Genomic DNA, 13,343 nt, shown 5'->3' with positions numbered 1-13,343 from the left:
AAAGCATTAGGCCTCTCCTCTGTCTTACCCCTTCGCTACGTTATTCCCAAAGAAAAAGGCCCCTAGCCTCTCTCTTTCCTCTAAATAGAGGACTTCTGAGGCTGAGCCGAGACAGAGTGAGCTGAGGCTGCCCTTGACCGCGGTGTCCTGCTGGGGCGGCAGGTGCTAGTTGTAGCCACCGGGCTCTCGTTTACAGTCCCACCCGACAGTGCTTTTTAGATGTCAGCCGGAGAAATCTGGTCCATCTTCCATTGTTTTCTCCCCTCTCTCAGCCCTGCTCGAGCCCTGCTCATTTTCCAAAGGAAGGAATACGTCTGCCTTAGGGTCTCTGTGATAGGAGAGAGACATCAGAGAGAGCAATGACATTATCAGACAGTAACATTTCTCTCTCGTTTTCTCTCTGTGTGTTCTGTCTCTCTCTGTATCTGTATCGGCCTATCTCAGCCTCTCTCTCAGCTGCAGTGTGTACGGTGTAGGACTTCTCCTCTGCTGTTGTCGATGAACTAACACAGGTGGTCCTCTCCACAGATTTTCGAGGGGAATCAGAACTACGATACACCAGAGCTGAGGACCGTGGAGCCCTTGCTGACCCGATACATCAGGGTTTACCCAGAGCGGTCCACCCCTGCTGGGATGGGCCTGCGCCTCGAGCTCCTGGGCTGTGAGATCGAAGGTAGGCCGCAAATGGAATCCTACACACACACGCATTTTAATTGTTGACACATGTATGCTACAAACACACACGCACACCAGTGGAGGCTGCTGAGGGGAGGACGGCCCATAATAATGGCTGGAATGGAGTCAATGGAATGGTATCAAACACATTAAACATGCGGTTTCCATGTGGCTCATACTATTCCATTGACTTTATTCCAGCCATTATTATGAGCCGTCCTCCCCTCAGGAGCCTCCACTGATGCACACATACACACACACGCACATCTTCTGTCATCTGTGTGATGACAGTTCTACGACTGAATACATGGTGTTTGTCAAGGTTGGGGTATTTAAAGATGCTTAGAAGGATTCTCCACGTGGAGTCAACAGCTGTCCAGGGCCCAATAGGCCCCTCTATCTCTCCGTGAGAGGGACAGTTGTCCAGTCTCCATGCATGCTGCATCAAAGCCATTCCTGAAGCAAGACCGCTCATACATATTACATGGGATCAAATGAAACCCCATCTGCCCTGAGGATTACTGCCAACCTCTTCCAGTCCCTGTTCCATCCTTTCTCTGGGGCCACTCTCCTCTTTCTCTCTCTCCTCTCCCCTCTGTCTGCCTCGCTCTCTCTCTGTCTCGCTCTCTTCACCTTACCCCCCCTCTCTCTCTCTCTCTCTCTCTCTCTCTCTCTCTCTCTCTCTGTGTCTCTCTCTCCACCTGTCTTTCTCTCTGTCGTCTCTCTCCCTCCCTCCCCTCCCTGCTATGAGAACATGCTCTGGCGGGCCAGGCCTAAGTGGATTTACATATTGGATTTCAGGGCTGTAGCGAGCGCAGCCCTGTGTAAGCCATGGAGTCCCACCGGGGCTTTAGAAGGATGATAATGCTTGTTTTCACTGTTAATGCCACCACACACTCAAAAACACACACACACTGACACAGACGCAGACACACACAGACACACACACAAATACAGACACAGGTACGTGAGTGGTGGTGTGTAAGCTAAGCCCCAGGAGTACAGATAAATTCAGATCAATTCCAGCTAGAGCATTGACCCTGTCAATGACCCATTCACCCTGAATCTGACAGAGGTTGATCACTAATATTTCATATAGCAGAGGGGAATTCTAGATTACACGTGCACTCTCTCCTCTCCCCTTGTCTTTTAATCTCCCTCTCTCTCAATGTCCCTCTCTCCATCTCCCTGTCTCTCCATCTCCCTCTCTCTCCATCTCCCTGTCTCTCCATCTCCCTGTCTCTCCATCTCCCTCTCTCCATCTCCCTGTCTCTCCATCTCCCTCTCTCAATCTCCCTCTCTCTCCATCTCCCTGTCTCTCCATCTTCCTCTCTCTCCATCTCCCTGTCTCTCCATCTCCCTCTCTCTCTCTCTCTCAATCTCCCTCTCTCTCATCCCCCTCCCTTCTTCCCTCCCTTCTTCCCTCCCTCCCTCTCACTGTCCTGGGAAAGCCCACTCATTACTCTGTCAGGGTAAACACATCCAGGCTGTGTGTTAGCGGAGCATGGATCAGAACTGCGGCCTTGCCCACATCCAACGAGGCCAGTGGGCCCTAATTATAGGCCAGGGTGGGGCCCAGCCTCCAGCCCAATTCTAGACCCATGCATCTGATCTCCAGTCTAAACACAAATCTAGCTTCGGTTCCAAATGGCACCCTATTCCCTAAGTAGTGCCCTGGTCAAAAGTAGTTCACAATTTAGTAGTTCACAAATAGGGTGCCATTTGGGACACAAACCTAAAGCCTCAGCATCCACCGGCTCTATTCACACTAAACTTCCTCTGTATCCTGATAAAAGGGGGCTGTTAATAGCTCAGTGATTGAATCCACTGGCATGGCCTGCCTTGTATGTGTTTGTATATGTTTGTGTGTGGTGTATGTGCGTGGTGTACTGTATGCATGGTGTACTGTATGTGTGTTGTGGACTGTATGTGCGTGGTGTACTGTATGTGCGTGTTATATGTGCGTGGTGTATGTGGTGTACTCTATTTGTGTAGTGTATGTGGTGTACTCTATGTGCGTAGTGTATGTGGTGTACTCTATGTGCGTAGTGTATGTGGTGTACTCTATGTGATACCGCAAACCCTACAAAGGAGCAGCTGAACGCAAGATTAACATTAACTTTCTCTCTCTCTCTCCCCCCCTCTCTCTTCCCCTCTCTCTCCCTCTCTCCTCCGCAGCTCCCACAATCCCCCCACCACGCCCGCCCCACCCACCGCCCCTTCAGACGACTGTGATGATGACCAGGCCAGCTGCCACAGTGGAACAGGTGATGACTACGAAGTGACAGGTGCTAACATCACTCTCATGAGACTGCTACCTCCCCTACTCCTCTACCCCCTTTATACTAAGCCCACATACCTACATAAACACACACACACACCTAATCACCTGCACCTGCAACCCCATCTTTACCCCTTTACAACCTAATGAGAAACCTTATCTCGTGCACCTCAGAGCCTGTCTTCCACCCTCAACCGAACATCTTCCCTCACACTTGACCTGCCCTCGCACCTGTCTTCCTCTCCTCCTCCCCCCATCCCCCACCCAGCTGTGTTTCCCTCTCACCTGCACCTGTCTTCCTTTCCTCCTCCACCCATCCCCCACCCAACTGTGTTTCCCTCTCACCTGCACCTGTCTTCCTCTCCTCCTCCTCCCATCCCCCACCCATCTGTGTTTCCCTCTCACCTGCACCTGTCTTCCTCTCCTCCTCCACCCATCCCCCCCCACCCAGCTGTGTTTCCCTCTCACCTGCACCTGTCTTCCTCTCCTCCTCCTCCCATCCCCCACCCAGCTGTGTTTCCCTCTCACCTGCACCTGTCTTCCTCTCCTCCTCCTCCCATCCCTCACCCAGCTGTGTTTCCCTCTCACCTGCACCTGTCTGCCTCTCCTCCTCCACCCATCCCCCACCCAGCTGTGTTTCCCTCTCACCTGCACCTGTCTTCCTCTCCTCCTCCTCCAATCCCCCACCCAGCTGTGTTTCCCTCTCACCTGCACCTGTCTTCCTCTCCTCCTCCTCCCATCCCCCACCCAGCTGTGTTTCCCTCTCACCTGCACCTGTCTTCCTCTCCTCCTCCACCCATCCCCCACCCAGCTGTGTTTCCCTCTCACCTGCACCTGTCTTCCTCTCCTCCTCCTCCCATCCCCCACCCAGCTGTGTTTCCCTCTCACCTGCACCTGTCTTCCTCTCCTCCTCCTCCCATCCCCCACCCAGCTGTGTTTCCCTCTCACCTGCACCTGTCTTCCTCTCCTCCTCCTCCCATCCCCCACCCAGCTGTGTTTCGCTCTCACCTGCACCTGTCTTCCTTTCCTCCTCCACCCATCCCCCACCCAGCTGTGTTTCCCTCTCACCTGCACCTGTCTTCCTCTCCTCCTCTCCCATCCCCCACCCAGCTCCTCCCATCCCCCACCCATCCCCCACCCAGCTGTGTTTCCCTCTCACCTGCACCTGTCTTCCTCTCCTCCTCCTCCCCCACCCAGCTCCCCCACCCAGCTGTGTTTCCCTCTCACCTGCACCTGTCTTCCTCTCCTCCTCCTCCCATCCCCCACCCAGCTGTGTTTCCCTCTCACCTGCACCTGTCTTCCTTTCCTCCTCCTCCCATCCCCCACCCAGCTGTGTTTCCCTCTCACCTGCACCTGTCTTCCTCTCCTCCTCCCATCCCCCACCCAGCTGTGTTTCCCTCTCACCTGCACCTGTCTTCCTCCTCCCCCCATCCCCCACCCAGCTGTGTTTCCCTCTCACCTGCACCTGTCTTCCTCCTCTCCTCCCATCCCCCACCCAGCTGTGTTTCCCTCTCACCTGCACCTGTCTTCCTTCCTCCTCCTCCCATCCCCCACCCAGCTGTGTTTCCCTCTCACCCTGCTTCCTTTCCTCCTCCTCCCATCCCCCACCCAGCTGTCTTCCTGCACCTTCTTCTCCTCCTCCTCCTCCCATCCCCCACCCAGCTGTGTTTCCCTCTCACCTGCACCTGTCTTCCTCTCCTCCTCCCATCCCCCACCCAGCTGTGTTTCCCTCTCACCTGCACCTGTCTTCCTCTCCTCCTCCCATCCCCCACCCAGCTGTGTTTCCCTCTCACCTGCACCTGTCTTCCTTCCCATCCCCCACCCAGCTCCTCCTCCCATCCCCCACCCCCAGCTGTGTTTCCCTCTCACCTGCACCTGTCTTCCTCTCCTCCTCCTCCCATCCCCCACCCAGCTGTGTTCTCCCTCTCACCTGCCCCACCTGTCTTCCCTGCACCTGTCTCCCTCCTCCCATCCCCCACCCAGCTGTGTTTCCCTCTCACCTGCACCTGTCTTCCTCTCCTCCTCCCATCCCCCACCCAGCTGTGTTTCCCTCTCACCTGCACCTGTCTTCCTTTCCTCCTCCTCCCATCCCCCACCCAGCTGTGTTTCCCTCTCACCTGCACCTGTCTTCCTTTCCTCCTCCTCCCCCATCCCCCACCCAGCTGTGTTTCCCTCTCACCTGCACCTGTCTTCCTCTCCCCCCACCCAGCTGTGTTTCTCCTCCCATCCCCCACCCAGCTGTGTTTCCCTCTCACCTGCACCTGTCTTCCTCTCCTCCTCCTCCCATCCCCCCCCAGCTGTGTTTCCCTCTCACCTGCACCTGTCTTCCTCTCCTCCTCCTCCCATCCCCCACCCAGCTGTGTTTCCCTCTCACCTGCACCTGTCTGCCTCTCCTCCTCCCCCATCCCCCACCCAGCTGTGTTTCCCTCTCACCTGCACCTGTCTTCCTCTCCTCCTCCTCCCATCCCCCACCCAGCTGTGTTTCCCTCTCACCTGCACCTGTCTTCCTCTCCTCCTCCTCCCATCCCCCACACAGCTGTGTTTCCCTCTCACCTGCACCTGTCTTCCTCTCCTCCTCCTCCCATCCCCCACCCAGCTGTGTTTCCCTCTCAGCCTTTTATCTCTCAGCAGCCTTGGTCTCTTTCTAGCCTGGCCTCTTTCTCCACTAACCTGATAATAACCTGCCTTACTGCCCCTGACTTCCACCTTTCTATGCGTTGCTGTTCCCTATGGATATTTTCCCCAGGGCCCATAGGGCTTTGGTCAGCAGCAGTGCACTACATAGGGAATAGGGTGCTATTTGGGACACGGTCATGGAGTTCTCCCTTTGGCTATTCCTCTCTCCTAGCCCCATTTCAGCACAGCAGTCTCCAGTGATCAGTGATGTGAATGGCACTCTCAGTCACTCTGGTTCGCTCCCTCCTGGCCCTACATATAGTGAAAGAGGGAGTGTGGATGTGTTTGGTAGGAGTAAAGAGACATAGAAGGAGGGGCATCCGTTTGGCACCAGAATAATGTGTAATGTGTTACGGCTAAGCTAACTATGCTATGTTTAATGTGTTACGGCTAGGCTAACTATGCTATGTTTTAACTATGCTATGTTTTACGGCTAGGCTAACTATGCTATGTTTTACGGCTAGGCTAACTATACTATGTTTTATGTTTTACAGCTAGGCTAACTATGCTACACTGTTATGTGTTACGGCCAGGCTAACAATGCTATGTTTTATGTTTTACAGCTAGGCTAACTATGCTACACTGTTATGTGTTACGGCTAGGCTAGTCTCTCTAGACGGAGGGGTCGCCTCCCACAATGTAACCAATGTTCCTATGTCTGGGATTTCCCACGCTACGGCTAGGCTAACTGTGCTAACACTGTGTTGTTCTGACAGGTGGAACCACAATGCCAGAGGCTATGACAGATGTGGACACCATCCCAGGTTAGGACCCATTGTATTATCAATGTACTGTATACAAGACGTGTGTCTGTGTGATTGTATGCGTGTGTGAGGGGCTTAGAATCCATGTGTGTGAGGTGCATTCGTTGTGTGGGTGGAAATCGTTTTTTTTTCCAGTAGTAGTCTACTGAAGAAAAATCTGTCCTCTGCTATTCATCAGATGTGAACTGTGGGGCTGCTCATCTTACAGAGAGCTTGTCACTATCCCTGCTCCAATCCTCCTTAGAACGGAAAAACCAAAAACCTCTTAATTGGGAACAGGATTTCTTCAGAAAAAAAATGTGTTTGTGTGCCTGAAATGTGGTTCCACATGGGAATTCCATCCTTTGTGTTTAATGGGTAAATATATTCTGCTGCCTGCAGAAACTAGTTAAAACCCAGATATTATTAAAGGGAATATTGGCTCACATTTTTTATTCTTTGGAGAGCTGGGGCCTTAGCGCTTGCACAGACACCGATATACAGGCTTTCAGAGGCAGAGCTGACATCCTTAACATATCTCCCTTGTGCTGCTTCTTTGGAAGTCTCTTTCTTTATCCAATTTGATAACAAAACGAAGCTCCCCATTGCCCCACTATTACATACATACTGTACTCTCAGAAGGCCTTTCAGCTCTGTGTGTGTGGGGGGGGGTCATTATAAAGTCATCTCCCTCAGTAGGCTGCTGTGAACACACACACACACACACACACACACACACACACACACACACACACACACACACACACACACACACACACACACACACACACACACACACACACACACACACACACACACACACACACACACACACACATACTCGCTTTCTCTTTCTCTCTCTCTCTCTCTCTCTCTCTCTCTCTCTCTCTCTCTCTCTCTCTCTCTCTCTCTCTCTCTCTCTCCCTCCTGCTATCTTATTGTCATTGTACATCTTTTTTTATGAGCCCATATCCTGTTCATGCGCTCTGTTTATTAAAAGAGAACATTAACTGGATTTATTCAACATCTCCGTGCAAAGTCCCACCCCCCATCCACCCTATTCTGGCAGGATTTACCCTCCTCTCATTGTCTCTCCCTCTCGCTGTGTCTCATAGGTTTTTTATGAAGCTCAAGAGCCCTTTCTTCTGATATTTGAGTTTCACAGTTCTCTGCTTCCCTCTAGTGATTTACCCAAATAAATCATCTCCACAACATTCCCTGTATCTAATCAAGTGAGCCCTCAGGTTATCACAAATCCCCTCTGAGTCATGTTTATACAATGGTCTATTTCAACCAGTTTGTGGTCTGGCCTACTACAGAATCTAGAATGTTTATGTGTGTCTCTATGTGACAGACTGACCTGTGATCTGTCCCCTGCTCTGCAGCGTTCCTGTGGTTTGCGTGTGATTTTGGCTGGGCCAACGACCCCTCGTTCTGCGGTTGGACCTCAGAGGACAGCGGCTTCAGATGGCAGATACAGTCCAGTGGCACACCCACGCTCAACACTGGACCCAACATGGACCACACAGGTACAGACACATCAACACTGGACCCAACATGGACCACACAGGTACAGACACATCAACACTGGACCCAACATGGACCACACAGGTACAGACACATCAACACTGGACCCAACATGGACCACACAGGTACAGACACATCAACACTGGACCCAACATGGACCACACAGGCACAGACACATCAACACTGGACCCAACATGGACCACACAGGTACAGACACACAGACACATCAACACTGGACCCAACATGGACCACGCAGGTACAGACACACAGACACATCAACACTGGACCCAACATGGACCACACAGGTACAGACACATCAACACTGGACCCAACATGGACCACACAGGTACAGACACATCAGACACATCAACACTGGACACCAACATGGACCACACAGGCACAGACACACCACCAACAACAACAACAACGTAAGCTAATGACAACTGTGTAAGTCATTTATATCCAGTTGACCTAGTCTTCTGACACATTGTATCACACAGAATCTTTTCTTCTAAGTCCTGGTCACACGTATTCTAACTGTCTAAACCAGGGTTTGCCACTAGGTGATTTGTTTTCCCACTGCTGCCTTTTAGCTGAATAGTGATGACATCACATCTTCCTTTTCTCATTGGCCCTTTCCCCTTGTCATGTCCCATCCAGGTGGATCTGGTAATTTCATCTACACACTAGCGACGGGCGCCCAGGAAACGGAGGTTGCTAGGCTGGTCAGTCCGGTGGTGACAGTCGGTCAGTCTGACCTGTGCGTCTCGTTCTGGTACCACATGTTTGGCTCGCACATCGGCACGCTACACATCAAACAGAGGAAGGAGACGGTGGATGGCATGGCCGACATACTTCTGTGGACCGTCAGCGGTCACCAGGGCAACCGCTGGAGAGAGGGACGCGTGCTGGTGCCGCACTCCAGTAAACCCTATCAGGTATGGAGAGAGAGTCTCTGATCTATAGGATTGGACAGATCAATGTAGTAAGTCTCATATACATTACAACTACATTATATATACAAAAGTATGTGAACAACCCTTTCAAATCAGTGGATTCTGCCTTTTCCAGCCCCACTCGTTGCTGACAGCTGTATAAAATCAAGCACACAGCCATGCAATCACCACATTGGCAGTAGAATGGCCTTACTGAAGAGCTCAGTGATTTTCAATGTGGCACCGTCATAAGATGCCACCTTTCCAACAAGTCAGTTGGTCAAATGTATGCCCTGCTAGAGTTGCCCCGGTCAACTGTAAGTGCTGTTATTGTGAAGTGGAAACGCCTAGGAGCAAAAACTGCTCAACCGCAAAGTGGTAGGCCACACAAGCTCACAGAACGGGAATGCTGAAGCACGTAGTGCATAAAAATCATCTGTCCTCGGTTACAACACCAACTACCGAGTTCCAAATTGCCTCTGGAAGTAATGTCAGCACAAGAACTGTTCGACAGGAGCTTCATTAAATGGGTTTCCATGGCCGAGCAGCCGCACACAAGCCTAAGATCACCATGCACAATGCCAAGCATCTGCTGGAGTGATGTAAAGCTCGCTGTCATTGGACTCTAGAGCAGTGGAAACACATTCTCTATAGTGATGAATCACCCTTCACCATCTGGCAGTCCGATGGACGAATCTGGGTTTGGCGGATGCCAGGAAAACGCTACCTGCCCCAGTGCAAAGTTCCAACTGTAAAGTTTGGTGGAGGAGGAATAATGGTCTGGGGCTATTTTTCATGGTTCGGCTAGGCCCCATAGTTCCAGTGAAGGAAAATCTTAATGCGACAGCATACAATGACGATTCAGAGTGAAGGCTGTTACAGCAGCAAAGAGGGGACCAACTCCATATTCATGCCCATTATTTTGGAATGAGATGTTTGACGAGCAGGCGTCCACATACTTTTGACCATGTAATGTACGTTTGATATGTATAAATTCAACACTGTTTTAGTTGCAGGGCACGTTTAGTTTGATTAGTGCTACTTAGTGATGAGCGAGGTGATTTAAATTGGGAAATGAGTTGTTGAGAGGTTGTTGTAAAGTTGACAAAAGGTTGTTCTCTCTTTCTCCCAGGTGGTGATTGAAGGGTTGGTGGAGAGGAAGAGCTGGGGTGATATCGCTGTGGACGATATCAAGATCCTTGACAATCTGAACATGGCTGACTGCAAGGGTGAGTGTTTCTTTCCTACATTGATCGTTCAAGCCGGATTTGAGCCAGTGACCAAAGAACACCTGTCTCTACAGGCCTCTACATTGCTTTCCCAGACAAAGATGAAACATAGTCCTGGACTAAAACACAGACTCTCCTTTGAAGGTGCTTTGTTTGTTGTTCAGGACTGGTTCATCTGTGTCCCTGAAGCCGGCCCTCTATATCATGTTCAGTCGGGTTGGCGGGGTAGCCTAGTGGTTAGAGCGTTGGACTAGTAACCAGAAGGTTACAAGTTCAAACCCCTGAGCTGACAAGGTATAAGTCTGTTGTTCTGCCCCTGAACAGGCAGTTAACCCACTGTTCCTAGGCCATCATTGAAAATAAGAATTTGTTCTTAACTGACTTGCCTAGTAAAATAAAGTAAAATAAAGAATGACATGTTTGTGCTGGAGGACAGGACTTTTCTAACTATCTCTCTGTCTTCCTCAACAGATCCTGATGTTCCTACAGAGCCCATGCTACCTGAAGACAGATTCAATGAAATCCGTAAGTCACCCTATTCCATATTGATACAAAGCGTTTACGAGATTACCACAGATTTCGCTGCTCAACCTCTTCTTCACTCTCTCTTATCTGTTACACACAGCATAAGGATTTAGTGTTGAAAAATAATCACACACACAAAAAAAAGCTTTGTCCAAACATATGCACCAGCTATCTACAAATATGAGATGAATGTTGTCCTTATAGGGCACATTACGCCAGTCTACTCACCCTCTTCTGCTCATTCTCTCCTGCAGTTGTGGACATCACAGACTTCCCTGAGATCGTGGAGAACAATGAGATCCTGAACGGTGTCAGTGGCGGGGCAGGTAACATGCTCAAGACACTGGACCCTATCCTCATCACCATCATCGCTATGAGCGCCCTGGGGGTCTTCCTGGGGGCCATCTGTGGGGTCGTCCTCTACTGTGCCTGCTCACATGGCCACATGTCTGACAGGAACTTATCCGCTCTGGAGAACTATAACTTTGAGCTGGTGGATGGAGTCAAGCTAAAGAAGGACAAACTCAACTCACAGAACTCATACACAGAGGCGTGAATAGGAAGGGGGAAGTGAGACGTGCGTGTGGGGAGTGCACAAGACTGTAGGCATAGCCAAGACTCAATAAGTTTCCGGGCCTAAAGGGACTGCCGGAAGCCTCTCATTGGAGGAGGCCCAGGTTCAGGAACCAATGGGAGGTTGTGACTGATCCATTGCTTTTCTCAGGAGCTGCAGTAACAGGAACCTACCAGTAGGGGACACTGTGTACAAAATTAAATACAGGAGAAAAAATCTGTACAGATGATGAGATGATTATTTTAATTTTTCTATTTGATTTTCATTCATTTTTACAATCGGATGCTGGTGTTGAGACCAATTTAATGATTATATAATGTTTAAAGTATTTATCATTTTCTGGGAGGAAGAAACCATTTTGTTATTATTATTTTAAATCAAAGTTGTTATTTTTGTGTTGAAAGAGAAGTATCAAAATCCAAAATGAACCATAACTGACAATGTCGTTGGTACTACTGCCACATGGGGGGATAGAAGCAGGATGTGACCCCCCCCTTATGACCCCTGCCCTCTGCCTCTGTCTAGAGGTGCGGATCAGAGGTTAAGGGTAACGGTCACGCCCCTTGGCAGTAGATGGTTCTGACAGTGCCTTTAATACACCTTAGTTGGCGTTTTTTTCCTCCATTAAGTTCTGACAACGTTATGATAATGATCCGAAAACTAAAGCAGGGGCTTTAAATTAGCTAATAATCAAGTCTGCAAAACCTGATCCAATCCAATCCCTCCATGGCGCTTTTCTCCCTCTGTCCCAGACACACATCATATTGTATATAAGTTTTAATATATTTTAATGCCCTTTTTTAAGAAAGTAAAAGGTTAAAAAAACAACAAAAAAGCTGCTGTATCCCTTTTTTTCAATGGGTTTGTGTTGTAAATACAATCATTTGACTGTTGTTGTGAAGAGTGAAGTGCTGTGGTTGTATTGTTTCATTTCGTTGCTCTCCGGGAAGAGAGAGCAGACTCTGTGTGCTGTGTGAAGATAGACCGCTGTTAGGACAGTTCAGTGCACGTTCAAAGAAGACTTGCTCGTTCAACCTGACTGAGCAGCCAATGTCATCTCTGTTCCCTAGATGCAATCCACTCACATGACACCATGGAGGGGACAACGAATAAGTTATCATAAACACAAATCAAAAAAGACAAACATTTGTATTCATGTTATTAACTTCAACACACTAATTAACATCTGGCAGCCACACACCCCTATCCTCCTCCCCTCACACAGGGTCTGTCCTCTTCTCTCATATCAACAGCAGCAGTGGAGGAAGATATATGGAATGTCTGTCTGCCAGCATACCAAAAAAAACAACCATTGCTTTGCTTTAGCTATATGAGTTGACCAGTGGAGTTGACCACCTCTAGTTCCATAGGTAGCAGGTACTCTAGTGGGTTAGAGAGTTGGGACAGTAACCAGAAGGTTGCTTGTTCGAATCCCTGAGCTGACAAGGTGGAGAAATCTGCCTTTCTGCCCTTGAGCAAGGCGGTTTACCCCCCAAAACAACTGTGTGCTGTGGATGTTGATTAAGGCAGCCCCCCTTCAGAGGGCTTTAATGCGCAAGACACATTTTGGTGGAATGCATTCAGTTGTGCAACAGACTAGGTATCTCCTTTCCCAGGCATCTGTGGATAGTCCTACAAAAAAAAACATTGCAACTTAGTTTGCACTTTGTCATTCAACGTCTAAATCCTCTCTAGAGTGATTTAGGCTGAGGGGGGCTTACTGAAGAAAGGCTTTCACAGCTGGCTTTCATGTTCCCACAACAGGTTAGATTTTCATAATCATGATCATAGGTTTGCATTGTGTTGTCACATATTGGACACACTACAGCCTAGGTTTACGTCTATAAAACGTGTAGCAGCCAAATGTTGCGATGCCAGGGCGGATGTCATGAGGGAAGGACGCTGGTACAGAGCTAAGCGGTCGAGTGATGTCATCATGCATGGCGAATCAGGTCACTCGCCCCGTTGTCTTTACCAAAGGATGATTGGATACCTCTTCTACTTGGGGAGGGGTTTGTGATCGGCACACTACTACTGGACGGTCCGCAGCCTTTTAACCACATCCACACCTTTTTCAATGAACGTTCACAGGAAATTGACCTCTTGCGTTGCACTGACTGGAATGGACTCCCGGGCAATTTCAAAAAGAGGAAGGTGGGTTGACTATAGAAACTGCAG

The 13,343-nt window shown here is 49.7% G+C and overlaps 1 protein-coding gene across 1 annotated transcript in view; it reads left to right on the top strand.

Moving 5' to 3' along the window:
- LOC123991146 (neuropilin-1a-like) overlaps positions 1-12,073 on the top strand; it is a gene marked incomplete at its 5' end in the record, with an annotated part of 61,237 nt that extends 49,164 nt beyond the window's left edge. Inside the window, 9 exon segments of the mRNA XM_046292391.1 lie at positions 529-673; positions 2,854-2,859; positions 2,862-2,963; positions 6,349-6,396; positions 7,761-7,904; positions 8,563-8,840; positions 9,970-10,066; positions 10,538-10,591; positions 10,846-12,073. Coding sequence (XP_046148347.1) covers positions 529-673; positions 2,854-2,859; positions 2,862-2,963; positions 6,349-6,396; positions 7,761-7,904; positions 8,563-8,840; positions 9,970-10,066; positions 10,538-10,591; positions 10,846-11,147 — 1,176 coding nt within the window.
- Between the last annotated feature and the right edge of the window lie 1,270 nt (positions 12,074-13,343).

This window comes from Oncorhynchus gorbuscha, linkage group LG12 (genome assembly GCF_021184085.1).
Source record: "Oncorhynchus gorbuscha isolate QuinsamMale2020 ecotype Even-year linkage group LG12, OgorEven_v1.0, whole genome shotgun sequence".
Classification (NCBI taxonomy): domain Eukaryota; kingdom Metazoa; phylum Chordata; class Actinopteri; order Salmoniformes; family Salmonidae; genus Oncorhynchus; species Oncorhynchus gorbuscha.
Note: the sequence above shows the minus strand (reverse complement) of the source record. Positions and strands in the feature narration are given on the sequence as shown.